This window comes from Pelophylax lessonae, assembly GCF_965119305.1.
Source record: "Pelophylax lessonae genome assembly, chromosome: 13".
Taxonomy (NCBI): Eukaryota; Metazoa; Chordata; class Amphibia; order Anura; family Ranidae; genus Pelophylax; species Pelophylax lessonae.
Window position 1 is genome coordinate 97,541,272 of NC_138780.1, and position 27,111 is coordinate 97,568,382.

At 46.9% G+C, this 27,111-nt stretch overlaps 1 protein-coding gene across 2 annotated transcripts in view; it reads right to left on the reverse strand.

Moving 5' to 3' along the window:
- Positions 1–27,111, reverse strand: part of G2E3 (G2/M-phase specific E3 ubiquitin protein ligase) — an 82,658-nt gene that overhangs the window by 39,555 nt on the left and 15,992 nt on the right. For both annotated transcript variants that reach the window (XM_082275201.1, XM_082275202.1), the window contains exons 3-8: positions 19,023–19,120; positions 16,848–16,949; positions 16,620–16,744; positions 13,285–13,450; positions 5,230–5,336; positions 4,769–4,885 (exon numbers count right to left, since the gene is read on the reverse strand). In XM_082275201.1, the coding sequence (XP_082131327.1) occupies positions 4,769–4,885; positions 5,230–5,336; positions 13,285–13,450; positions 16,620–16,744; positions 16,848–16,949; positions 19,023–19,120 (715 nt within the window). The remainder of the gene's footprint in view (positions 1–4,768; positions 4,886–5,229; positions 5,337–13,284; positions 13,451–16,619; positions 16,745–16,847; positions 16,950–19,022; positions 19,121–27,111) is intronic.

Below are 27,111 nucleotides of genomic sequence, written 5' to 3' on the forward strand. Positions count from 1 at the left end.
ACCTTAACAGGAGATCGTCCAGATATCCCAAGACCACAATGCCCTGGGCACATAACAGGGCCAGAACCTTGGTAAAAACCCGCGGAGCTGAAGCGAGACCGAAAGGTAATGCCACAAACTGGTAGTGTTCCTCCGCAATGGCGAATCGAAGGTACCTCTGGTGGCCCTCGAAAATGGGGATGTGTAGGTACGCATCCTTCAAATCGATGGAGGCCATGAATTCTCCCGGGCTCAGGGCAGCCACCACTGAGCGCAGGGATTCCATGCGGAACTTCCGAACACGCACGAAGCGGTTCAGAGCTTTTAAGTCCAGAATCGGACGCACCTTGCCCTCCTTTCTGGGCACAGTGAACAGATTGGAGTAAAACCCCCGAAATCTGTCCGATGAGGCACCGAAAACCACCACCCCCTGGGCCCGCAGGTCCCGCACCGCTAGGTGCAGATCCCGCAAACGCTCCGGAGGTTGAAGATTTGAGGGAAAAAATCTGCCCGCCGGCCGAGAAAGGAATTCGATCTTGTAACCCGATCGACCGATTTCCTGATGCGGAGCAGCCAAGGTTGGAAGAAGGTTGGATGCGGAGCAGCCAAGGTTGGAGGAAACCGCGCAAACGTCCCCCCACCCCAGAAACTAGTCAGGGCGTCCCTTCAGGCTGAAGCGGAGTGGGTCACAGAACCGACTTGTCCGGATTTCTGCTTACCTGCCCACGGCTTCTTCTGGGTGCCTTGGCCTTTGAAGGGCTTGCCCTTGGATTGCGACCTAAAGGCACGAAAGGACCCTTGAGAGGGCCTAAATGAAGGGTTCCGCTTGCCACGAAATGACTTGTTCTTGGGATTCTGGGGCAAGAGAGTACTCTTGCCCCCAGTAACTCCTTTTACCAGAGTATCCAAAGCCTCGCCGAAAAGGCGTGAACCAGCGTAGGGAAAATCCGCTACCGTCTTGCGAGATGATTGGTCGACCGACCAACTTTTCAGCCATATCAGACGACGGTTAAGTATCGCGACACTAGACAGGCGTGCAGCCAAAGGGGCCTCATTCAAGGCCGCATCGCACAAGTACATGACTCCCTGATGGATCTGGTCCACCATAGCCAGCGTGGTCGGCGGAGCTGAATCAGCCACCAGGGTGCGTCTGAGCACCTTTGTCCAATCGGCCACCGCCTGGGCTGCCATAACCGGAGCAAAAATAGGCTTGAGCATAGAGCCAGCCACCATATATGCATGACGGGCAAGAGACTCCAACCTCCTTTCCGTAGGATCCTGGAAAACCGGGGTATCCTCAGTAGGAACCAGGGTAGCCTTGTTTAAAACGGCTACAGCGTGATCCACTTGAGGTGCTACACACCAGTGCTCGTCGGTGGAAGGCGCAAAGGGATAAAGCAGTTTAAACCTACTGGGTACTGTAAAGGGCTTCTTTAAAGTGCGCCATTGTTCATTAACAGTATGATGAAACTCCGCAGGGCAGGGAAAAACCTGCGCTGATTTGCGAGTTCTATGTGTCCCAAAGGAGGACACCCTAGCAGGAGGAGTGGGCTCATCCTCCAGGTGCAGCATATCCTTTATGGAGGCAATCAGCTCATCCATGAGTGCAAGCTCTTCAGGCGAGCCAGGGGGAGAAGTATCAACCCCTTCCACCTCCGCCTCCCCCTCAGACCCCATAAGGTCTAGGGATGAGCGAGACCCTGAAAAGGGCACGCCAGCCACAGCAGCCACATCGCCCTCTGATTAGAGGAAATGGATAACCTGGCCCTCTTTGCAGAACGTTCAGCCATCAGCACCTGCATCTGAGATACCAAGGACGCCACTACAGTGGCCAGATCAGGGAAAATGGCTGCTCGGCATAAGGGAATAGAGGCTACAGGAAGATGGCCGCCGACATGTGCTCAGATCGAGCGCGCATGTCACCGCCAAAATGGCGCCGATTGGCGCCACAGCACACCGCACCGAACTCTGCACAAGGCCCAGGAACAGGCCGCCCACAGTATGTACAAAAAAATGGCAGACCGCAATAGCGGTCGCCGTCACAGCATGTCTGCACTCACATCGCTCTAAAAGAAACTTTTACAGCAGAGCGAGAGGGCCCCCCCCGCAGCACAAATAAAGGCATTTAACCCCCACAGGGATCGTAGCAGGGAGCCCGCACATAACAGACATGGGGGGAACACACAGCCACAGACTGACACCCCAGACAGATGGTCCCCACACAGAAGGTGCTTACCGTGCCGGATGGCGTGGGGAACCGTCTCAAAAGCAACAAACCGCTATCCTTTATGACAGGGAGTGCCGCAGCCGGGACACAGGAGACCGCAGCACATGACCGCAGAAGGCGTCCAGTGAGGTAGCCACCTCACAGGCAGCATCCCTGCAGCGAGCAGGGATGGGTCGTTCAGGGCGCCAGGGCGAACCGTAGCCTAACGCTCGATGGCAGGCTGGGGATCCATCTGGCCCTCAGCCCTGGGATCCAGGGCGGCCAGTCCGATACCCAGCTCCGCATGATGCATCTTCATCCGAAGATCCCTATCTAAGAGCTGACAAAATAACAGCTAGTAAAGTAAAGAGAAAACACTTGAAATAAAATCAAAAAAGTGTAGAAGGCTGAGACTGAAGCCCCACCACAGGAAAGCCTGACTACTCCTGAGCTAGGCAAAATCAAACTGAGTTGGGAATGCTGGTGCAGGGAGGTATTGACTAGTGGGACAGCCCCTAGGGGTGTGTCTATGCTTAAAGCTTTTGTTACTAACAAGTCTTGTGCCTAGCTACTCCTGCGGAGCAAAGGTCAATACCCATTGGTGAAGACTGTGTGAATGGGCGGCGACTGTCGGAGGACGTAAGAGAAAGATGGTTTTAGCTGGAGGACCACTTTATCCCTGTGGACAACCAAATAAGGCGAACAACAGGATAGCGCTGCCAACTCAGAGACTCTGCGAGCAGAAGTAATACCCACTAGGAAGGCAACCTTGTGTGACAAGGAAAGCAGAGAAATCTCCCCGATATTCTTTAAGGGAGGCTTTTGAAGAACAAAACCAAACCAGATTGAGATCCCACGGCGATAACGGGGATCTCCTCGAAGGAGCCAGATGACCCCCTGGATGAAAGTGCGAATCAAGCTATTACTGGCCAATGGACGTTGGAAGTAAAGAGCCAAGGCCAACACCTGCCCCTTGATTGTACCCAACGCCAAGCGCTGCACAACCCCTTTTTGTAAAAAGGCCAAAACCCTAGCTATAGAAAACAAGCGAGGGCGCAGCTGCAGCAATTCACACCATGAAATGTACGATTTCCACATGCGATGATAGATCTTCCTGGAAGTTGACTTCCTGCCCTTTAAAAGGGTAGGAATCACAGAGTCAGACAGACCTCTAACCCTCAACACCTTGCTTTCAACAGCCAAGCCATTAAAGCCAGCGACCGTAAAGCAGAATAGAAGATCGGTCCTTGGGAGGGTCTACGACCATTTTTACCAGGTCTGCGTACCAAGACCGCCGAGGCCAGTCTGGTGCCACCAGAACGACCGGAATGCCTTCCATCGCCACCTGGCGAAGAAACCTGGGCAGCAGTACAAGCAGAGGGAAGGCATAAATCAGGCGATACTGGCTCCAAGGAGCCACCAGAATGTCTCTGGCGTCTGCCAGAGGATCCCGAGACCTGGCCACAAACCTCTGAACTTTCCTGTTGAGGCGAGACGCAAACAGATCCACCTCCGGAGTCCCCCATCAGGCACACAGGAGATAAAAACACCTCCGGATGAAGGGACCATTCCCCTTGATCCAACATCTGACGACTCAGGTAATCCGCTTGCCAATTCTCCACCCCCGGAATGTGGACTGCGGAAAGAGCCGGGACATTTAGTTCCACCCAAAACAGAATCTCGGCCACCTCCTCGGCTGCCAGGACACTCTTGGTGCCCCCTTGATGATTGATGTAAGCCACCGCCGTGGCATTGTCTGACTGTGTCCAAACCGGAGAGCCGCGTAGCTGACCCGTCCAGTGAAGCAGGCAGAGCTTGATCGCTCTCAGCTCCGAAGTGGGGGTTCCGCCAACCGAGGGGTATGCTGCGTTTCCAGGTCATCGCGTCCCGGCAAGGCATCCACTTGCAGGCACGTCCCCATCCGGAAAAGGGGCAATGTCGTGGCTAGGCCTAGTGCGGGACTATAACCTGCTCAAGCTCGTAGGCCAGGCTGGGGGGGGGGGGGGGGCCATAAGGATCTAGATTATCCAGTGCGGAGCCCCAGCCGGCATCGTTGCTTGTATATCACAAGGAAAATCTTCCCTGAACACTAGCTAGCAAGTGAGTAAAGTGAAATAAAAAAATATTCTGAAAAGAATACAAAAAACTGAGACCGGAGTCCCAGCAGGAAACATAGGTCCTACTCCTTCTCAAGGCAGAAACAAACTGATGTGCTCGGCTGTATCTGTGAGGGTTATTGCTGGAGGGACAGCCCCGTGGACGTGTATATGTAAAAACTTTGTACTAATGTACTGCCTAGACTACTCCTGCAGATGGCAGCATAACCCACACAGCTCATGAAGAGGAGGCTGCGTCTGTCAATGGACGATAGAGAAACTTTAGTTTCTTTTTGTAAACCATGTAAAAATCCTAAGTATCAAATTCAAAAAGAAGGCTTTAATGTCAGTTTCTTTAAAGTAAGTTAAGATGGGTGTTAGATTTTAGCTGCATAGCATTATTAGCTCACTGAATAGTGCCATGTATTGCTGGAACTGCTTTTTAATCATCTCACAGCAAGTGTGATTGCCAAAACCAGATACTCACCTCTCTGGTTCACTATATTCTCGACCAAATAGGCACACACACTTTTTAACATCACATCGCTGATATCTGACCAATAGCTCTTGAAAAGCGTTTTCTTCCAACTCCCATGAGGCATCTCTAAACAGGTAAGAAGAAGAAGAAAAAAAAAAAACACAAAAAAGGTCAAGAACATTTTTTACCTCTTAGCCAAAACCTTTTAGTGAATTACATAACATAAAAAAAAAAAAAAAATATCAGGGATGCCCTTTTACAAGGGTGAGGGCTGGACTCCAAGCTTGGTGGAGAGTACAAATAAATCAAATGACTGCTATAGTGTTTCAGCTCTCTAATGCCCAGTGCAGCACCAGCAGGGTCTAAAAGAGTCAGCTGGCATAGAATAAAAGGATGAGAGCACAAAGCTGCAGAAATCAGTCCAGATATAAATGTTTGACGGTCTTTAAAGGGCTATAACAAAAACATACCTTTCTGGAATATGGATTCCCATATGTAGCATTTCTTTCTGAAACAGATCCTCGTTGTTGCATACTGTGCAGCGGAAGAAAAATAATCCAGCGCTAAGTGCTTGGTACTGTTGGTGAGGGGATAAAAAAAAAAAAAAGAAGATTTAGTTAGATGTAAGGTGAGCGGGCTTGTACACCCTTTGGTGTATTCTGCACTGAACATTTGCACGGTTTATTTGCGATTCACTGCGTGTTGACTGTTATTTTCTTTTATTTTCTGAGATTGGGAAGTTTATTTCCGACCCACAGCTCCATATCACTTGGTGAAGGATACTTTGCAATACATTTATTATTATTCATTAGTATCAGTTTGCTTTTTATTCAATTGATGTATATCACTTTTCATTTTACATCATTGATGATCACGTTACACCAGCCCTGCAGTGCAAAATTCCAATTTCCCTTTGGAGATAGTGCGAGAGTTTCAAATCACTTATTAGTATCCAAACAAACAATCCAAAAAGGGAGTTCATTTTCCACCCAATTTGCTGTGGAGAAAAACAATGTAAACAAAAAAGGTTTCATCAGGGGCAAGATTTTAATTATGTCTTAGTGCCGGTTCACACTTCCGTGTTTGCGGAGATGGCATGTAATTCGGAGCGCACTGCTCCTAATTACATGCGATCTGATGTGCGGATGAGAGTTCAGCCATACACTTTGTATGGCTGAATTCGCACTGTATCTGCAACAAACACGCACATGAGGCTTTTTTTGAGCCGCAGTAGAATTGGATCACATAGTGGTTCACACTGGTGCGATCCGATTCTGTGGGTACTTGCAGATCGCACTGCGATATGCGATCGCAACTGGGGGTGTCAACTTTAAATTGACACCCCCTGCGTATCGCATATGGCAGTGTGAACTGCCAGATGTGCGGATGCGACGCGGGAACACGCTGCATACTCGCAGCGTTCCCGCATCGCAGAAGTGTAAACCGGCACTCAAAAGGGAAAAAAATGAATTTTTGTAAAATCTTACCTGTAAAATTCCTTTCTCTGAGTCCTCCGACAGTCGCCGCCTTCTCTAAGTCATCACTATTGGGTATTGACTTCCGCTCCAGAGGAGTAGCTAGGCATAAGACTTAGTCAAAAGAACAAAAGCATTTGCATAGACACACCCATGGGGGCTGTCCCACTGGTCAATACCCCCTTGCAGTGAACACTCTCAACTCAGTTTGGTAGCATAGCAGTAAGTGTACAAGAAAACCCCAAAAGAGGGGCGGAGGCGGCGACTGTCGGAGGACTCAGAGAAAGGAATTTTACAGGTAAGATTTTACAAAAATTCCGTTTTCTCTTACGTCCTTTGACAGTCGCCGCCTCCTCTAAGTCATCACTATTGGGATGTCCCAAAGCAGTGTAGACATGAGGGGTGGGAGACGCAACCGTAGAAAAGGTAACGCAGTACCCACATCAGAGAAAAGAACCTTACACGCACAGTAAGAGATCAACAGGAGCAACAGCCCAGGAAAGCAAATAACCCAGGTGCTAACACCCCAACAGCCAGGGACCCACAAAAAAAACACAAGGGTCCTTTAAGGCACTGCCGCACTGAGAACCTTGCGGCCAAAGGAGGCAACAGCTGATGCCAGAACATCCACCTTATAGAATTTGGAAAAGGTGTGCACCGACGACCAAGTCGCAGCCTTGCACACCTGGGCCACCGAGGCACGATGCCAATAGGCCCAGGAAGCACTCAAAGATCTGGTAGAGTGTGCCTTAACAGGGAAGGGTGGAACCCGTTCCTTCAAAGCATAGGCCTGTTCAATGGTCTGTCTGATCCATTTGGCAATGGTCGCTGCAGATGCAGCCATGCCCTTCCGAGGTCCCTCGGGAAGGACAAAGAGGTAATCAGTCTTCCGAAAGGATTCCGTAGACGACAGGTAAACCCTGATCGCCTGGACAACATCCAAGGAATGCAATGAAACCTCCTTAGGATGCTTACGCTTCGTACAAAGCGAAGGCAGGACAATGTCCTCATTAAAGGTGGAACTCAGAGACCACCTTAGGAAGAAAAGACGAATGAGGTCGCAAGACCAACTTATCGTTTTGGATCACCAAGTAGGGAGAGCGGCAAGACCACGCCGCCAGCTCCGACACTCTGCGAGCCGCAAGTGATCGCCACTAAAAAGGCCACCTTCTTAGACAGCAGAGGCAACGATATCTCCCGGATGTTTTCAAAGGGAGCACGCTGTAACACGGACAGAACCAAGTTCAAGTCCCGTGGAGGTAAAGGCTCCCTCCTAGGAGGAGCCAAATGTCGCACACCTTGAATGAAGGAGCGAATCAAGGAATGAGACGCCACAAGGCGTTGGAAAAGAATAGCCAGTGCAGACACCTGGCCCTTAATCGTGGCCAGCGCCAGGCGCTGGTCCACACCAGTCTGGAGGAAAGCTAACACTCTCGACACGGGGCACGAGCGAGGGGAGAACCCCCTGGACTCACACCAGGCGAAATAAGCCTTCCAGGTACGGTAATAGATTTTACCGGATGAGGTTTTCCTAGCCTTGATTAGAGTAGGAACGACCTCAGGGGCGAGACCCCCGTCTCTCAGGACCTGGGTCTCAACAGCCAGGCTGTTAAAGCCAGCGACTGTAAAGCAGGATGGAAGATCGGTCCCTGAGACAGTAGATCTTCCCGCAGTGGCAGCCGCCAAGGAGGCGTCACTGCCAGGTGAACAACGGCGGCGTACCAGGACCGGCGCGGCCAGTCCGGCGTTATCAGAATCACCAAGCGTGGTTCCGAGGCTAACCTGCGAAGGAACCTGGACAATAACTGAATCGGAGGAAAGGCATACATCAGACGATACTGATGCCATGGGGCCACCAACGCGTCCGAGGCGTCTGACAGAGGATCGCGCGTCCTTGCCACGAACCTTTCCACCTTGTGGTTTAGCCGAGATGCGAACAGATCCACGTCCGGGGATCCCCACTTCGCACACAGCATCTGGAAGACCTCCGGGTGTAGGGACCATTCCCCCTGGTCCAGGGTCTGGCGGCTCAGATAGTCGGCCTGCCAATTCTCCACACCCGTGATGCGAACTGCTGAAATCGCCGGAACATGAGTCTCGGCCCAAGACAGAATGTCAGGTCACCTCCCGGGCCGCCCGGGCACTCCTGGTGCCCCCTTGGTGGTTGATGTAAGCCACCGTGGTAGCATTGTCCGTCTGTACCCGAACAGGACGGCCCCGAAGTCGATCCGACCACTGGAAGAGACAGAGCTTGATCGTTCTCAATTCCAACACATTGATCGGAAGGGAGGATTCCTCTCCCGACCAAGTGTCCTGGGCAGACAGGTTGCCCAGGACCCCACCCCAGCCCGACAGGCTGGCATCCGTGGTAATCACTGTCCACAGCAACGGACGGAAGGACTTGCCTTCCGACACCGCCGGGGACTGGAACCACCACAGAAGATCCATTCTGGTCCGGCGACTCACTGAGACACCCAGATCCAGGGACTGAGGCAGTCTGTCCCACCTGGCCAGAATCTCCGCTTGAAGAGACCGCTTGTGAAACTGAGCAAAAGGTATCGCCTCGAAGGCCGATACCATCAACCCCAGGCACCGCATACAGGTTCTGAGTGACGAAGATGGTTTGTCCCTGAGGGACCTGATCTCGTCCTGCAAGGTCCGGAGCTTGTCCTCCGGCAAGAACACCTTTGCCTGAGCAGAGTCCAGGATCATTCCCAAATAGGGAAGACGAACCGATGGAGACAAGGTAGACTTTGGTACGTTGATGGTCCATCCGAACTCCTGGAGCGTCTGTACCGTGGTGGACAGATCGTGCAGTAGATCCTGGCTGACACTAGATCTTAGGAGGAGATCGTCCAGATACCCCAAGACCGCAATGCCCTGTGCCCGTAGCAGGCCCAGAACAGGCGCCAGCACTTTGGTAAAGACCCTTGAAGCCGAAGCGAGACCAAAAGGTAACACCACAAACTGATAGTGGTCCTCCGCGATAGTGAACCGAAGGCATCCTTCAGGTCTATAGAGGCCAGGAATTCTCCTGGACTCAGGGAGGCCACCACCGAACGGAGAGATTCCATACGGAACTTCCGAACGCGCACAAAGCGGTTCAGCGCCTTCAGGTCCAGAATAGGACGTACCTCCTTTCAGCGCACAGTGAACAGATTTGAATAAAACCCCCGAAACCTGTCCCGATGAGGCACCGGGACAATCACCCCCTGGGCAAGGAGGTCCTGCACCGCTTGATGCAGATCCAGCAGGCGCCCTGGAGGCAAATGAAGATTTTAGGGAAAAAAATCTGTCCGCTGCCCGTGAAAGGAATTCGATCTTGTATCCTGATCGAATGATTTCCTGAACCCACCTGTCCGGAATTCGGAGCAGCCAAGGTTGGCGCAAAACGTCCCCCCACCCCTGAAACGGGTGAGGGCGCCCCTTCAGGCAGAGGCGGATTGACCCGCCGAACCGGCATTGCCGGACTTCTGCTTGCCCGCCCAGGGCTTCTTCTGGCTACCTTGGCCCTTGAAGGGCTTGCCCTTGGTTCGATTCCGAAAGGCACGAAAGGACCCCTGATTGGGTCGAGAGGTGGAACCCCGTTTGCCACGAAAGGACTTCTTCTTCGGGTTCTGGGGCAGCATGGTGCTCCTACCCCCCGTGACGCCTTTTACCAAGGTCTCCAACGCCTCGCCAAAAAGGCGAGAACCTGCATAGGGAAAATCAGCAACTGTTTTCCGTGACGTCTGGTCAGCTGACCAGCTCTTCAGCCAGATCAAGCGACGGTTAAGCACCGCAACACTAGATAGGCATGCGACTAAAGGGGCCTCATTCAAGGCCGCATCGCACAAATACATGACTCCTTGGTGAATTTGGTCCACCATGGCCAACGTGGCAGGCGGGGCAGAATCCGACACGAGGTTGCGCCTAAGCACCTTTGTCCAATCAGCCACCGCTTGAGCCACCACCAGAACGGACGCGAAAACAGGTTTGAGCAAGGAACCCGCCACCGCGTAGGAATGGCGGGCAAGAGACTCCAACCTCCTGTCCGTGGGATCCCAAAAAACCAGGGTCTCCTCAGTAGGAATCAAGGTAGCCTTGTTCAACACAGCCACAGTGTGATCCACCTGTGGAGGCACACACAATCGCAATTCTGTAGCCGGTGCAAAGGGATAAAAGCATCTTAAACCGACTAGGTACCATGAATGGACGTTTTAAAGTGCGCCACAGTTCATTCACAGTGTAATGAAACTCAGCGGGGCAGGGAAAAACCTGCGCCGACTTGCGGGTCCTGCGTGTACCAAAAGAGGACACAATGCCTGGAGGACTGGGCTCATCCTCCAAGTGTAGCGTCTCTTTCACAGAGGAAATCAACTCGTCCATAGTTGCGCGTTCCTCAGACGACCACGGGGGAGAAACATCAACCCCCTCAGACCCCAGAGGGTCCAGGGATGAGTGAGACCCTGAAAAGGGCACGCCCGCCGCAGCAGCCACATCACCATCTGAATCAGAGGATATAGATAATCTGGGCCTTTTCCTAGCAGCACGTTCAGCCATCAGCACCTCCATTTTGGACACTAAAGACGCCACTACAGCGGCTAAATCAGGCATAACAGGGGCCACAGCAGGACTGGGTTCCCCCACCAGATCTGTAGGGAATTTGCTGTCCTGAGAGTCCATTGCCCAAGGTAAAAATAACAGTGCAATAAAAAGGCACTGGCCCTTTAAAACCGCTGCGAAGTGTGCAGCCCACCGCTATATGTACAGTGACAGCGGAGACAGTCTGCAGAGCCCCACAGAGTGTTACCACATTGATCGCTGCTTCAGAGGAAAAGGAAGGGAGGTCATGAGAGGCTGAACTATAAGCTGCAAATAACCCAGGGAAAATGGCTGCCCATAGAACTGAATGGGAGGCTCCGGTAAAATGGCCTGCCGAACATCTGCATGGAACGATTCTTTCTGCCGCACGCAAGATGGCACCAACACAGCATGTAAATCAGCCCACAGTGAAGCCAAACATGCTTGCCCAAAGTAAAGATGGCGGACCGCGCGTTTTTTCCCCGCAGCGGCCGCCACACACACACACATCGTCTGCATCCCCAAACACACACCGAAGTGACACAGGGGAAGGGGCCCCCCCAAATATACACAGCACCGCAGCGCATGTACAAAAAAGACCCCCGCAGGGATCGCAACAGGGAGCCCCACACCGGCACAGACATGGGGAACACACAGCAACACAGGACTGCCACCCCAGACAGAGGCCCCACAAAGAAGTACTTGCCTGTACCAGATGGCGTGGGGTGCCTCTCAGAACAGAAAGCCGCTGTCCTCATCTGACAGGGAATGCCGTTTAGCCAAGGACATTACACTGCAGTATCGCAGATGTGTCCAGTGAGGTAGCCACCTCACAGCTTCATCCCTGCTGCGAGCGTTCATAATGCCAGGACGAACCATGGCTGAACGCTCGATGGCGGGCTGGGGGTCCCTCTGACCCTCTGCCCTGGAGAACCAGGGCGGTCAGTCCGATTCCCAGCTCCGCATGAATCCATCTTCATCCGAAGAGTCGACTAAAAACTAAAGCTGACAAAAGAAACAGCTAGTAGAACAAGAAAAAAACTGACATTTTTAAAAGAAAATCAAATAAAAAAAAAAAAAAAAAGAAGAAGATTAGAAAGACTGAGACTGTAGCCCCAGCACAGGGAAAGCCTAACTATTCCTGACGCTAGGCAGAAACAAACTGAGTTGGGAGTGTTCACTGCAGGGGGGTATTGACCAGTGGGACAGCCCCCATGGGTGTGTCTATGCAAATGCTTTTGTTCTTTTGACTAAGTCTTATGCCTAGCTACTCCTGCGGAGCGGAAGTCAATACCCAATAGTGATGACTTAGAGGAGGCTGCGACTGTCGGAGGATGAAAGAGAAAATAAAAATAAATAAAACAAACCTACACAATTGCTTTAATTAACATGCTTGGGGGAAGCCCAAAGTCTGCACATGAAGTGGCACGCCTTAAGAACGTACTCCAGCAAAAAGGAGATAGAAATAAAATAAATAAATAAAAAAAGGATGACTTTTGGCTGCAGCAGCCAGAAGTTCAGGTGTGCGGGTGAACCGGCCAAATCTAGTTATTTTGGTTTTCCAGTTTAGGTAACAGCCTGGGCTCTGGTTTAACTTCTGGTCAATCTGAACCCGAAGCGCATCCCATGTCACCTTCAAAGAGCAAGCATCACAAATAATCACTGTTAAGTGTAGGCTCAGGATCGTGGAGCACAGGATTGAAAAGTAGAGCTCTCCATTTCAAGGGATTTATAGCTTATATCTATTTAGGAGCAAAGAATTGTGTAAGTCTCTGGAAGCCTTTAGGTTATGCTAGCTTTAAAGGGATTGTAAAAACTTAAAAAAAAAAAATATTTAAAATAAACATGTCACACTAACCTGCTCTGTGCAGTGGTTTTGCACAGAACAGCCCTGATCCTTCTTTTCTCAGGTCCCCTGCAAGCACTCCTGGCTCCTCCCCCCCTGCTGAATGCCCCCATAGCAGCTTGCTATGAGGGCACTTGTGCGGGCTCGCTCCCAAGCCGCACTTTGGGAGCTCCATGCAGAAGGTTTTTACACCTTCATCCATATAACATGTAAAAAAAACCTTTAGCCTTTCAACCTAAATACCCAGTGCAGCAAAGTCCATCCACAATGCAAAGCAAGATACAAATAATCATCAACCTTTTACAGGGTTGTAATGGAGGAGTTGCAATGGTTTTACTTCATACCCAACTGCTATGTAGTAACAGGATAGCAAGGATGGACACATATCCAATCATTCAGCACAGTGTAATATTCAGCTTCTGGAGACTGCAGATTAGATGATCTGCATTGTTTTAAAGGAGGGAGAGAATTAGGACTGCATCACCCAATACTTTGTGTAGGTGTTATTTTTTTATCAGCTTGTTAAGAGGTGTATAAAGCATCTACATAAAAGCACAATGGTTGCATAACCTTGTTTTAATTCACACTTCAAAGGGCATTATGAAAAAAAAAAAAAAAAAAAATCTGAATGAAGCACATACTTGCACACATTCTCTATGAAACCAGGATGTTTTGCAACAAGGTCCTCGTAAGACATGGTAAGAAGGAACATGGTTCACTGGTTCCAAACAAATTGTGCAGGCTGAAGATTCATGGGGTTCACTTCGTAGAAAAGTTTGCACTGGCCGATGCTCCCAGCAATATGACCTACACAAAAAAAAAATAAAAAAAAAAGGGTTGCAAAAAACTGGTGAAAAATCTTCCAGTCTTGGTACAGTAATATCTGAGCTGCCCTAGCCCTGAAAATGTTTAATGTTTTGTAAACTCTCTGGTACAAAATAATAAAAAAAAAAAAATCCATCATTCTCTAAAAAAAATAATGGTCCCTAAAATAATTTTTAGAAATGGACCCAGCACTAAAATGATCAAGCACAAATCTGCAGTAAAATGCAAAAGGGAGACAAGTTAATATGTTAACCAATTATTAAAATGCTCCTAGGATTTACCGTACTGTAAATGACGTGGCATATACGTTGATAAAGCATAGCCTTAATATACATTAAAAAAGCGTAGTTAACCACTCAGGTAAGTGTGAGATCAGAAAATATAAAAAAAAAAAAAAAATAGAAAAAAAGTTAGTGTAGCACTACCCCCTTGGAGGGCTGCTGTTAAGTATATGTTCTTCTGCACTGCTTTCACCCTGTAAACAGTCTAGCCCTCCTGACACTCTAGATTCAGACATGTTGAATATTCCTTTAAAGCGGAGTTCCAGCCTTTTCACTTACCTGTCCCACGGTCCAGCGATGCGGCCGCCTAAAGCCTCGATCCTCTTCCCTCTGGCCTCGGCAGCGCCGGCATCACTGGTGTGGGCACCCGGCTGTGACAGTTTGCGGCTTCACAGCCGGGTACGCACTGCACATGCGTGAGTTGCGCTGCGCGTCTTGATTGGCCGGCAATCTTCTGGGACCTCTGACATGTCCCAGAAGATTGCAGGGAGGGAGGGGGAGAGAACTTCTGTTCAGGGTGCCGCGGCGCTCCGAGCAGAAGTGGGAGCAGGTACCTGTCAAAACTAGGTACCCGCTGCCCCCCCCCCAAAAAAAATGACATGCCAAATGAGTTGTGGTCGGCTGCCGCGATTGCCGTCGAGCACCCGCGATCGCTCCCCGCTGAGAAAGAACGTCAATCTGCTGTTGTAAACACAGCAGACCGTTGTTCTCTTTGAAATGAACAGAGCAACTGTGAACATCCTATTTAGGATAACAGGTCTTATTGGGATTTTATTTACCAAAAATATGTAGCAGAAAACAAACTTGTCTAAGAGGATGAAAAAAGTTGGATTTAAAAATTTTCTTTTTTAGGGAATGTTATATAGGAGAAAGTGAAAAATATTGTTTTTTTTTTTTTTTTGCAGAAATAATCGCTCTTTTTTTGTTTATAGCGTCAAAAAAATAAATAATCGCAGAGGTGATCAAAAACCACCAAAAGAAAACTCAATTTGTGGGAAAAAAAAGATATCAATTTTATTTAGGTACAGCGTCCCACAACCGCGCAATTGTTAAAAGTAACAGCGCCGAATCGCAAAAAATGACCTGGTCATTAAGGGGGCAAATCCTTCCAGTCCAGCATTTGTTAAGCAAGGACAGTACAAATACCCGCTAAATTACCCCTTTTTGGAAAGTAGACATTCCAAGGTATTTAGTAAGAGCCATGGTGCGTTTTTTGAAGTTCTATTTTTTTCCCACAATTCTTTGCAAAATGAAACTGTTATATTAATCAGGTTATTTCTTTCACATGGTATATGCATATTTATTTATTTATTTATTTCAGGTACTTATATAGCGCTGTCAATTTACGCAGCGCTTTACATATACATTGTACATTCACATCAGTCCCTGCCCTCAAGGAGCTTACAATCTAAGGTCCCTAACTCACATACATACACAGTAGGGCCAATTTTTTTATACAGGATCCAATTAACCTACCAGCATGTCTTTGGAGTGTGGGAGGAAACCGGAGTACCCGGAGGAAACCCACGCAGGCACAGGGAGAACATGCAAACTCCAGGCAGGTAGGGTCGTGGTTGGGATTCGAACCAGCGACCCTCTTGCTGCTAGGTGAAAGTGCTAACCACTACACCACTGTGCCACCCATACTCGCAGCTAAACTCCAAAAACATTCTGCTACTCCTCCTGAGTATGGATATACCACGTGTGAGACTTTCACAGCCTGGCCATACAGAGGCCCAAGAGTCAGGGAGCACTGTCAGGTTATCTAGGGACATAAATTACACATTTACATTCCTAAAGCCCCAGGACAATGAAAACGCCCAAAAAATTACCCCATTTTGGAAAGCAAACACCCCCACACATGATTTAGGAGGCATAATGAGTCTTTTAAACATTTCATTTTTTTTTCAACAAGTTTTTGGAAAATGTAGAAAAAAAAAAAAAATTAAAAAAACACTTTTTTTGGGGGTTACACAAAGTTGTAAATTTATAAGATATTTCTAACACCTAGCATGTACGTAGTAAAAAATACACCCTAAAATACATTTTGTTACTCTTCCTGAGTATGGCGATACCATGTGTGACACTTTTACACAGCCTGGCCACATACAGAGGCCCAACATGCAGAGAACACCGTCAGGTGTGCTAGGAACATTAATTACACATCTGATTTCTTGACTACCTATTGCACTTTTGTGAGGCACTGTAGTGGCAAGGATAAGCATAGATCAGTGCTGTAGGCACTTCAGATCCAGCCCACTCCCGCTGCTGCACTTGCTCCCTCCTCTCCTCACACATTGTACCAAGCGGCAAGAGGAGAGAGCTGAACCCAACATGCACCGAGTTCTTGGCAAGTGATCACTCCATCATTGAACAGAGTGATCACGTGGCAAAGATCCACTGTCATTGGCCCTTTACCCTGATCCATGATGTGCTGGGTCCTCACAGACACTTCCAGGGGTGCGTGGGAAGCATGAGTTTGGGAGGACATCACAGTATGTCCTCCCAGAACTAGACAACCGTGCTGAAGCCATCATTCGGTTATGGCCTGGTCAACAAGTGGTAAAGAACAACGATTCCTGTACTGCACAAAAAGGGACAATCAAAAGCTGGTAAGTTAAAAACCATGAGACATAAAAGGATAGGAAAGCATACATTACTTTATTTTTTCAAACACATTCACATACTTGAAAGAAAACTACAGTACCAAAGCTATGGAGAGTAATGTAGCTTAAAAGAACACTGGAGTAGATGTCTACAGGTCATAATATACCAGTCTGTCAAGTCAGTCCCCCTCCCCCCCAAACTTAACTTACACCATCATAACACAGCTATGCTTTCTGCTGCAACAATTATAAAGGAATGCTTACCTGAAGCTATCCATAAACTGGAATATACACTGCATTTCCAGGCCACAAGGATAGTGGTAGCTGCGTTTACACCGAGGAATCACACAGCCAATTGAAGCTCCTGCCAATTTACATACACGGCATCTCTAAAAAGGGAGAGAAAAAAAAAAAATAAAAGTGTGCAGTATTCTTTACAAGAGGGAGAGGCTAATAGGAATATGCATAGAGAATAGGAAATCTTATGCTTACCAATCTCTTGGCTCTGTTCAGCTCTTTCTTAATGTCACTAACCAAGAAGCCGTATATACCTTCATGCTCTTCACCCCGCTGCCAAATACCACTGGAAAGCAACTACAGAAAGGAATATACAAGAGAAATTATTCATCCATAACACTTTTGAAGCTCATAGAAAATTCTGATATCTAAAAATGTATGTAAAAAAAAAAAAAAAAAAGGTTCGCTTTTTAGATCATGTTTAGCTTTACACCCCTATTTATGTAACAAAAACATAGCCTTATTCCCCAATACATCCCAACCTCAAGAAGAGGCATCAGGGAACTGATCTTACAGCCTGGAGAAAGCTTGTGCGGATAGGTGTTTGTGTGTAAATAAAAGTGACAGAGCCACTGCAAGAGTGCCTTTTTATCATTTAAAATGATAATGCCGCAGAATCATTACAAACCTTGCAACAGTTTTTGGATTGTGTATTAATATTGAAGGAGAAGTGTGGATGAAAAACATTTGTACTCACCTATATTGCTGCACCTATATGTTGCAGCTGTCCCCATGCAGAAGAACTGTCCCCCCTAAGCCGGAGCACAAAGTGATGTGACCACTGTTCTCAGGTCCACTTTGCCCCTCCAGTGCTCACTGGAGCACTGGGCTGGAGAGGGGGGATGGTGCAGGTGCAATTCTCACCAGTAGCTTAAGGATTTTGCCATAGATTTTTACTGCTATCTGTGGTTGGGGAGATTTTCTCTCACTTTCTGTCATGCAAGAAGGTGACACAGACAGCAATTAAAATCTGGAAAAGGTTCTACCATTCTGCACTTGATATAAAAGTAAAAATTTGTTTGATGTTACACAAATCTAGTACCTTCTGCCAGACCCAGCCCTTATACCCCTCCAGTAAAAAAATGATATCTTGGGCTGTGATAAAAAAAGCCACAACTAAGACAGGGTTCGATGGATGCATGGGACTTGAGATTAGATCGGCTTAGAATTTTTATTATATTATTATGCAGAGATTGCACACATTATACTGGGTATAATAATATATCTCACTACTCCCATGGAAGCTGCTGGTTACCGATTCCGCTGGGTTACCCATAGCAACAACTTGACAATGCAATGTATTCTAAATGCTTGGGTAAGTCAGAAAACAGTCCAGGGGATTTGGTTTTTGTTGTTTTATTTGAGAACTGGGATAGGAGAAGAGATGAGTGGGATACTCCAGCTGAATAAACTATGCACAATTTCTGGGACTTCTGGCTATAGCTGAACGTGACAAGGCCGCTGCTTCACTTTGCCACTACAGTGAAGAAATTAAGGGAACTGTACTATGAATCACTCTTCAGGGCCCTGCTTGGCACCCCCCTTTTCCCTACTCTTCAGGGCTTTACATGGCACCCCCATTACTCCGACACACTGTGTGAGCTGACCCTTTATCCTCTAACTTCACTGAAGTGGTTACCCTTCCTGGGTACACCCTTTGGCAAGTCCTCTGGTACTCACGGACACCGTTTTTCCCAGAAGACTCTGTCAGCAGCTCTACTGTCAGCTTTACAGGATCCTCTGCAGCTCAGCTCCACACCTGGTTCACTAGGCCGACCGCATAAGACCACTTTACTCTCACTGCAGTAGGAGAGACAGCCGTCAGCCTCCTCCTGGGACTCTGCTTCCAGCCAAAGACACCCTGTCACACATCCCCTCAGCTTATATGAGCAATTCCAGGATGCGCTGCAAGAGTGCCCTCCCACTGGGACTCTCACAAAAGTTAATGTGTCACTGGCTGGGTTTCCTCCACTGTCCAACAGGCTCCCCTATTGGATACAGTGGGGACACTCCCTCAGACCCAGTGAATCACACCTGGGAACATGCAACAGGCAACCTAATAGATCAGGCTCCATTGATAAGCAGAAGGAGAATATAATGCTTTTAAACCTAGCATCCAACTAGGAGGGTGCTACATATTTATATATTATATTGGGTAGTTTTTTGTATTCCTCGCCACTTTTAATAAGGACGGCTATGGTTCCATTAACAGCTGCACTGATGTATAAAAGGATTTCCAGTAAAATGATTGCAATATAAGTGAGAAAAAAATATTTGTTAGAGTACATCTTCACAAAAGGAATATTTCACAAACTAGACTTCCAGCTCACTACTGAAGGGGATGCAACGACCCAGGTGTTCTATACTCACCAAACAGTAATAGTGCAAAGTCAAGTTATGCTCTGCATAGGTCTTTTTCTCTCCATATTTCTCTAAGCAGTTTTCAGTTCTTCCACAAAGCATGCAGGCTACAACATACAAAGATATTATTAATGTTATTTTATTTATATTCAAAAGCCTTGTAAAATGTCTTTCTTCCAAAAACAAAATACAAAAAAAGAGAAACAATGAACACTCATCCTAAAGCAAGCATTTATCGAAAATAATTTAACTCCCATGACCTGCCTTGGAAGTGCGTTGACTATTTAACCACTTAAGCCCCGGAGGATTTGGCTGCTAAAGGACCAGGGGTTTTTTTGCGATTTTTTACTGCGTGACTTTAACGGACAATTGCGCGGTCGTGCGACGCTGTACCTAAACGAATTTGACGTCCTTTTTTTCCCACAAACAGAGCTTTCTTTTGGTGGTATTTGATCACCTGTGCGATTTTTTGATCACGCGCTATAAACAAAAAAAGAGCGTAAATTTTGCAAAAATAACAATATTTTTCACATTTTTTTTATATGAAATTCCCCAAAAAAAAAAAAAGTAAAAATCAAAATTTTTTAACATTTTTCGGCCAATTTGTTTTATGCTACCTATGTTTGGTAAAAAAAAAAAAAAATCGCAAAAAGCGTATTTTGATTGGTTTGCGCAAAAGTTATCGCGTTTACTAACAAAGGGAAAGATTTTTGTCATTTTTGGTGTTTTTTTTTTTAACGCGTAATGGCGGCGATCTGCGATTTTTTTTCCGGTACTGCGACATTGCGGCGGACAGATCGGACCCTTGACTGACATTTTTGGGGTTACCAGTGACATTACTGCAGTAATCAGTGCTATACATATGCACTGTTACTGCAAAAATGACACTGGCAGGGAAGGGGTTAACTTTATTGGACAGGGAGGGGTTAAGTGTGTCCTAGGGGCGTGATTCTAACTGTGTAGGGACATTCCTATTGGTGTAAAAGCAAAGATCAACCGTTCTACATAGTAGAACGGACAGATCTTCACTTTTACACAGGGAGAACTGACAGGCAGCTTGTTTACACAAGCTGCTCTGTCTTTCTCCCTTCACAGGAGCAATCGCAGTGTGACTGGCGGACATCGAGTCCGCCGGTCACACGCACTGACTTGCCTGTGAACGAGCCGCGGCGGGCGCGCGCCCGCCCGCGATAGGCTCGCAAGTCACTGACAGGCGAGTGACGTACCGATACGTCACTCTGCCTGGCCGGGGCTGACCGCCGCAGTATATAGTCGTGCGGCGGTCGGCAACCGGTTAAAGATTTGGCAACATACTTGTAAGCATATGATTTTTGAAGTAGTTTTATATTCATAGTATAAAAACTCATTTTATAATAAAAGCACTGTAATGCATAAAAAAAATATTCATTTTTGACCGACCCAATATAAGTTTGCGTGACAAAATCTCCTTTCATGTTGTGAGTGCAGCCTGTCTGCTAGCCATCTCTTTTCACAACTTCCTAGATTCCCTGCCTGAAAGCTTCTGCACACATCCTATTGTAACTTGCTGTCTGTACGGAGCCTGCATCTCAGCACCTAAAAAAAGGTAGTCACCCTTTATTTCCAAGCTATACATTCTAGTGGGTTCATATCGATGCCTGATCATGTTTTAAGCGCTCCCCACAGATTACAATTTGGATGTAAAATCTGGTTTAGAAGTAACAACTAATTTGTAGTGCAAGGGCCTCCCCAGAAGAAGGGTACGGTACAGTGGAACCTTGGTTTACGAGTATAATTCGTTCCAGCAGCTTGCTTGTAATCCAAAACACTCGTATATCAAAGCAAGTTTTCCCATAGGAAAGCATTGAAACTCAGATGATTCGTTCCACAAGCATTTATAGTAATATAAAGATATGCTGTTATATATAAAGTAGTACATTACTGTACAGTATAAGTATGCCATCACCTTTGTTAAACATTATGTGTCCCTGTATTCGTGCTGTACTACATAACAGATGCCGATTATTCTTTATTAGTGCTTGTCTGGCTGTTCACTCACAACACTGCAGCCCTCTGCTTCCTCCTCCCCTCCTCCTCAGATGACGTCAGAAGGAGTGATCGGCCCCTCCCGCCGGGTAGAGCAGGGAGACGAGGTGAAAGAGAGGCAGAGAAACGAGGAGACACATACATACAGTAAGTGCAGGGACACTCTAAAACAATATAAATCGGCATGTTTATACACTGTACAAGCGCTGGGACACATAATGGTATGTGAGAGAGTGCATTTACAGAGGGGATGGCATGCTTTTAGAGTATAAAACTGCTCGTATACCAAGACAGTTTTTTTAAAAAAATGTTGCTCGTCTTTCAAAACGCTCGTAAACAGAGGTACTCGTAAACCAAGGTTCCACTGTATATCCTCATGTAGGGTTTGCCTGCATGCTAAATTAAAGTGTATCTACAGTGCAGTCACAATGTAAAATCATATACATTTCTAAATCAAATTTCAATTATTTCTAGCCTACTTCGATTAACCCCAAGCCATAGGTTTGTTTAAATCCTAACTTCTGTAGCGCTTCTCTCGTCCTGCTGACCATACAGTACATGTATATTTACCTGCCATAGAAATAATAAGGGAGATGCTGAAAGTGGTTGTAATCCCTCACAAATACCAAGTGAAGTGAACAGCCTCAGAAGATACAGAGAGGGGAAACAAATCCCTCCTACATAAGTTTTATTAGTTTATCCGCAGTCTTCCCCTCTCTAGACACCCTTTCAGTAGTGATAGTGAATATGGGTTGTTGCGCTCAGCAGTATACTCACAATAAAGTGCTAATGCATAAATAACATAAACATATGAACCAATTATTTAAAGGTGAATATTCCAATGAATATAGCAATAATAAAATTAATAAACATAGTCCTTGAAAAGTGCTCGGTGCAAACTTTAAGTTCCAGCAGCAAATACAATTGGACTTGATGTGAAATGCCTTCACCAATCACCATACACCCAGTGCTCGGATAAAATACTTCTTACCAAAAGAAGTTGACCCCTTAGTTATAGGGGGTCATGATCGCAATGTATCTCCACAAGAGCTCCAAAATCTCCTATTACAGTCTTCACATCCAATGTGTGATAAGCCAGAGGTAAACAGATGACTCCGAGACTCCGGACAACATGTCATAAGAAATAAGGAAACTCCAATAGCGTAATATTGCCATATAAAGAGATTTAATAAAAAGTAATGCACTTACTCCATAGTGGTAAGTAAACGCCACAGTAGTACAAATCGTTCAGCTTCTCCTGGTGGATGGGACGCCGCTTCCGCGTCTGCGTTCCACCTCACCGGAACTCTACGGTCTCACGTTCCCGACGCACGTTTCGTTAGGCGTACTAACGTCATCAGGGGATCAATCCCTAACGAAAACGTGCGTCGGGAACGTGAGACCGTAGAGTTCCGGTGAGGTGGAACGCAGACGCGGAAGCGGCGTCCCATCCACCAGGAGAAGCTGAACGATTTGTACTACTGTGGCGTTTACTTACCACTATGGAGTAAGTGCATTACTTTTTATTAAATCTCTTTATATGGCAATATTACGCTATTGGAGTTTCCTTATTTCTTATGACATGTTGTCCGGAGTCTCGGAGTCATCTGTTTACCTCTGGCTTATCACACATTGGATGTGAAGACTGTAATAGGAGATTTTGGAGCTCTTGTGGAGATACATTGCGATCATGACCCCCTATAACTAAGGGGTCAACTTCTTTTGGTAAGAAGTATTTTATCCGAGCACTGGGTGTATGGTGATTGGTGAAGGCATTTCACATCAAGTCCAATTGTATTTGCTGCTGGAACTTAAAGTTTGCACCGAGCACTTTTCAAGGACTATGTTTATTAATTTTATTATTGCTATATTCATTGGAATATTCACCTTTAAATAATTGGTTCATATGTTTATGTTATTTATGCATTAGCACTTTATTGTGAGTATACTGCTGAGCGCAACAACCCATATTCACTATCACATATTGCGTTTTCACGTTTTTATTGCTGCTCGCTAGAGGAAGAAATTCCCTAATTTTTCACATTTATTTATTTATTGTTAAATATCACTCCATTTGCGCAGTTCTTTTTTCGGTTACACCGAATTTTGTTTTTCTACCCTTTCAGTAGTGCAGATTGTGTTAAAAATCTTTGATCTGTCTCGGCACACAGGAGAGGGTGGAGAGGACTGCAGTTACATTGTGTGAAAGTTGGTTGGAGGAAAGGAACATCCCCTCTCTACACAGGTGTTGTGAATAGACTAGCTCCTTTCTGAACTCTCCCTCTTCCTTCCTCCAGACAAAAATGTATCTCATGTGTCAGGGAACTTTTCAAAAGTGAATCATGCTGATAACAGAGGAATAAAGCATCAGAGAGAAAGATATGTAAACACTACAGATACACTATATTGTCAAAAGTATTGGGACACCTGCCTTTACCCGCACATGAACTTTAATGGCATCCCAGTCTTGGTTCGTATGGGTTCAGTATTGAGTTGGCCCAACCTTTGCAGCTATAACAGCTTTAACTCTTCTGGGAAGGCTGTCCACAAGGTTTAGGAGTGTGTCTATAGGAATGTTTGACCATTCTTCCAAAAGCAAATTTGTGAGGTCAGTCACTGATGTTGAACAAGAGGGCCTGGCTTGCAGTCTCTGCTCTAATTCATCCCAAAGGTGTTCTATCGGGTAGTTGGACTCTGTGCAGGCCAGTCAAGTTCCTCCACCCCTCACTCGCTCATCCATGTCTATCGACCTTGCTTTGTGCGATGGTCCAAATCATTTGGGGGAGGGTAATGGGGGGGGGGGGGGATTATGGTGTGTTGTTTTTCAAGGGTTGGGCGTGGCCCCTTAGTTCCAGTGAAGAGAACATTAAGGCATCAGCATATTAAGCATTTTGAACAATTTCATGCTCCCAACTTTGTGGGAACAATTTAGGGATGGCCTCTTCCTGTTCCAACATGACTGCGGACCAGTGCACAAAGCAAAGTCCATAAGGACATGGATGAGCGAGTTTGGGGAGAAGAAAATTGATTGGCCTGACCTCAACCCGACAGAACACCTTTGGGATGCATTAGAGCAGAGACTGCGAGTCAGGCCAACATCAGTGCCTGACCGCCAAAATGCACTTCTGGAAGAATGGTCAAACATTCCCATAAACACTCCTAAACCCTGTGGACAGCCTTCCCAGAAGAGTTGAGGCTGTTATAGCGGCAAAAGGGTGGGTTAACTTAATACTGAACCCTACGGACTAAGACTGGGATGACATTAAAAGTTCAAGTGCTTGAAGAAAAATTTTTTTTTTTTTTTTCAAACAAACATATGCTTACCTCTGTGCAGTGGTTTTGCAAAGGGCAGCCCAGATCCTCCTCTTCTCGGGTCACTCTTTGCTGCTTCTGGCCCCTCCCTCCTTTAGAGTGCCTCCAAAGCAAGCAGCTTGTTATGGGGGCACCCAAGACGAGCTCCAGCTCCGTGTGTCCATTCAGACACGGACCTGCCATTCGACTGATTTTGATTGACAGCAGTGGGAGCCAATAGCGCATCTGCTGTGTCTCAGCCAATCAGAAGGGAGAGTTCCGGTCGGCCGAGGCACTCATGGACATTGCTGGATAGAGATGGGGCTCAGGTAAATATTAGGGGGTGCTGCTGTAGCTGCTACACACAAAAGGCTTTTTTTTTGCTAATGCATAGAATGCAACTCCTTTCATGTGCATGTAAAGGCAGGCGTAACAAAATTTTTGACAATATAATGTATATGTGCTTAATTCAAAATCCATAACTGGTGTTTACAACCACTCTAAGAGAGCACTATTCATCTACATAGAGATAATCTGTAGTTAAAGAGGTTGTAAACATGAAAGAGAAACACATAATGAGCTAGTATGCATCGCATACTAGCTCATTATGAAATACTTAGCTTAGAACGAGCACCCGCCGTGCAGCCCGCTTAGCTGTATGACGGGCGACATGTTCAGTCGCCCGTCTTCCCGGCATCCGGCCATCTGATTGGCCGGAGCCGCGGCGACGTCACACCCGCGCGCGGGAGCCGACGGTCACGACACGGGACAACGGCCGTTCCTTCAGAGCGCATGCGCCAGTGATGTCACTGGCTGCATGTAAGGTAAATATCTCCTAAACGGTACATGTTTAGGAGATATTTACAGTGCCTATAGGTAAACCTCATCATAAGCTTACCTATAGGTAAAAGTTGCAGAAGAGGGTTTACTTCCTCTTTATAATTACACGCACGGAGTTAGAAAATAGCACCAAGGGCTGAAAGATAATAAAACCAGGGTATGCCCTCATCTGGGGTTTGTAATACATACTGTAGAGGTACACAAGAGGGTGGGGTGTGATACAACTCCACTACATTGTTAAAAATAGGATTTTTGACTTACCGTAAAATCCATTTCTCGGATGTTCAATGACGGACACAGCTCCTGATCATCTTAACCATTGGGTTATACTGCACCCTACAGGAGTACAACACTAGGCAGAAAAAAAGTCTGGCTACGCCTCGGGGCAGTCCCAGGGGGTATACTCCCTCTATTATAGGTACTCAGTTTTGTTACAAGCAGCGTCAGAAAAATTATAACTCCACAGAGGGGTTGGTGCTGTGTCTGTCAATGAACACCAGAGAAATGGATTTTATGGCAAGTCAAAAATCCCATTTTCTCTTTCGTTTACTGATAGACAAAGCTCCTGGTCTTCTTAACCATTGGGACGTTTCAAAGCAGTGTTAAACATGAGGGGTGGGAACAGCAAAAAATAAACTCCCAAGGCAAACTATAGCCAACCAGGTAAACAGTAGCTCAACCAAAACAACTGGAGCTCACCTGAAAAAAAACAATACACCCTCAAAGAGGACCAGGTCCTCTAAACCAGTGGTCCTCAACTCCGGTCCTCAGGGCCCACTAACAGGCCAGATTTTAAAGTATTACCTTGGTGAGATGCAGACTAGAGTACTGCAATCACTGAACAGCAAATTATATCACCTGGGATGTATTTCAGTTATCTTGCAAACCTGGCCTGTTAGTGGGCCCTGAGGACCAGGGTTGAGGACCACTGCTCTAAACAGCTGCCTGCAAAACCTTGTGGCTAAAGTAAGCATCCACAGATGCCAACACATCCACTTTATAGAACTTTGTGAAAGTGTGCACCGATGACCAGGTGGCCACCCTGCAAACCTGCGTCACAGACGCCTGATGATGGAAGGTCCAGGAGGCACTGAGCGCCCAAGTATAATGCGCCTTGACAGGGAAAGGAGGAACCTGACCATGGATGGAACAGACCTGAACCCCCGTCTGTCTGATCCATCTGGAAAAAGTTGCAGAGGAAGCAGACAACTCTTTCTGAGGCCCATCGGTGAGCACAAAATAGTGAGTCTGACTTACTAAAAGACTCCGTAGCTGCCAAATACACCCCAATTGCCTGGACCACATCCAAGGCATGCAAAGCAATTTCCTTCGGATGTTTTGGCCTGGGACACAGGGAAGGCAACACAATGTCTTCATTCAAATGAAAATCAGAGACATCCTGAAGAAGGAATAACCGACAGAGGCGAAAAACCACCTTTTCTCTATGAACCACCAAGTAAGGTGAACAACAGGATAACCCTGCGCGAGGTGATAGCCACCAAAAAAGGGCACCTTCTGGGACAGCGTAAGCAGGGGAATCTCTCGATGATTCTCAAAATGAGGCTTCTGGAACAATGAGAGCACCAAAATAAGGTCCCAAGGCGGCAACAGAGACCGCACTGGAGGGGTCAAGTGCCTAACTCCCTGAAAAAAGTATGTACCAGGCAGTATGTGGCCAAGGGCCGTTGAAAGAAGATCGCTAAGGCTGACACCTGACCCTTGATAGTACTCAAGGCCAGTTTCTGCTCAACCCCCAGCTGAAAAAAGGTCAAGATCTGAGCCACCGAAGAGACTCACACCACGCAATGTACATCGTCTACGTACGATTATAGATCCTCCTAGAAGTAGATTTCCTAGCTTTTAGCATCGTTGGAATCACCGACTCAGACAAAAACTCTATCCATCTGCACCTGGTAGTCCAACAGCCAAGCTGTCAAAGCCA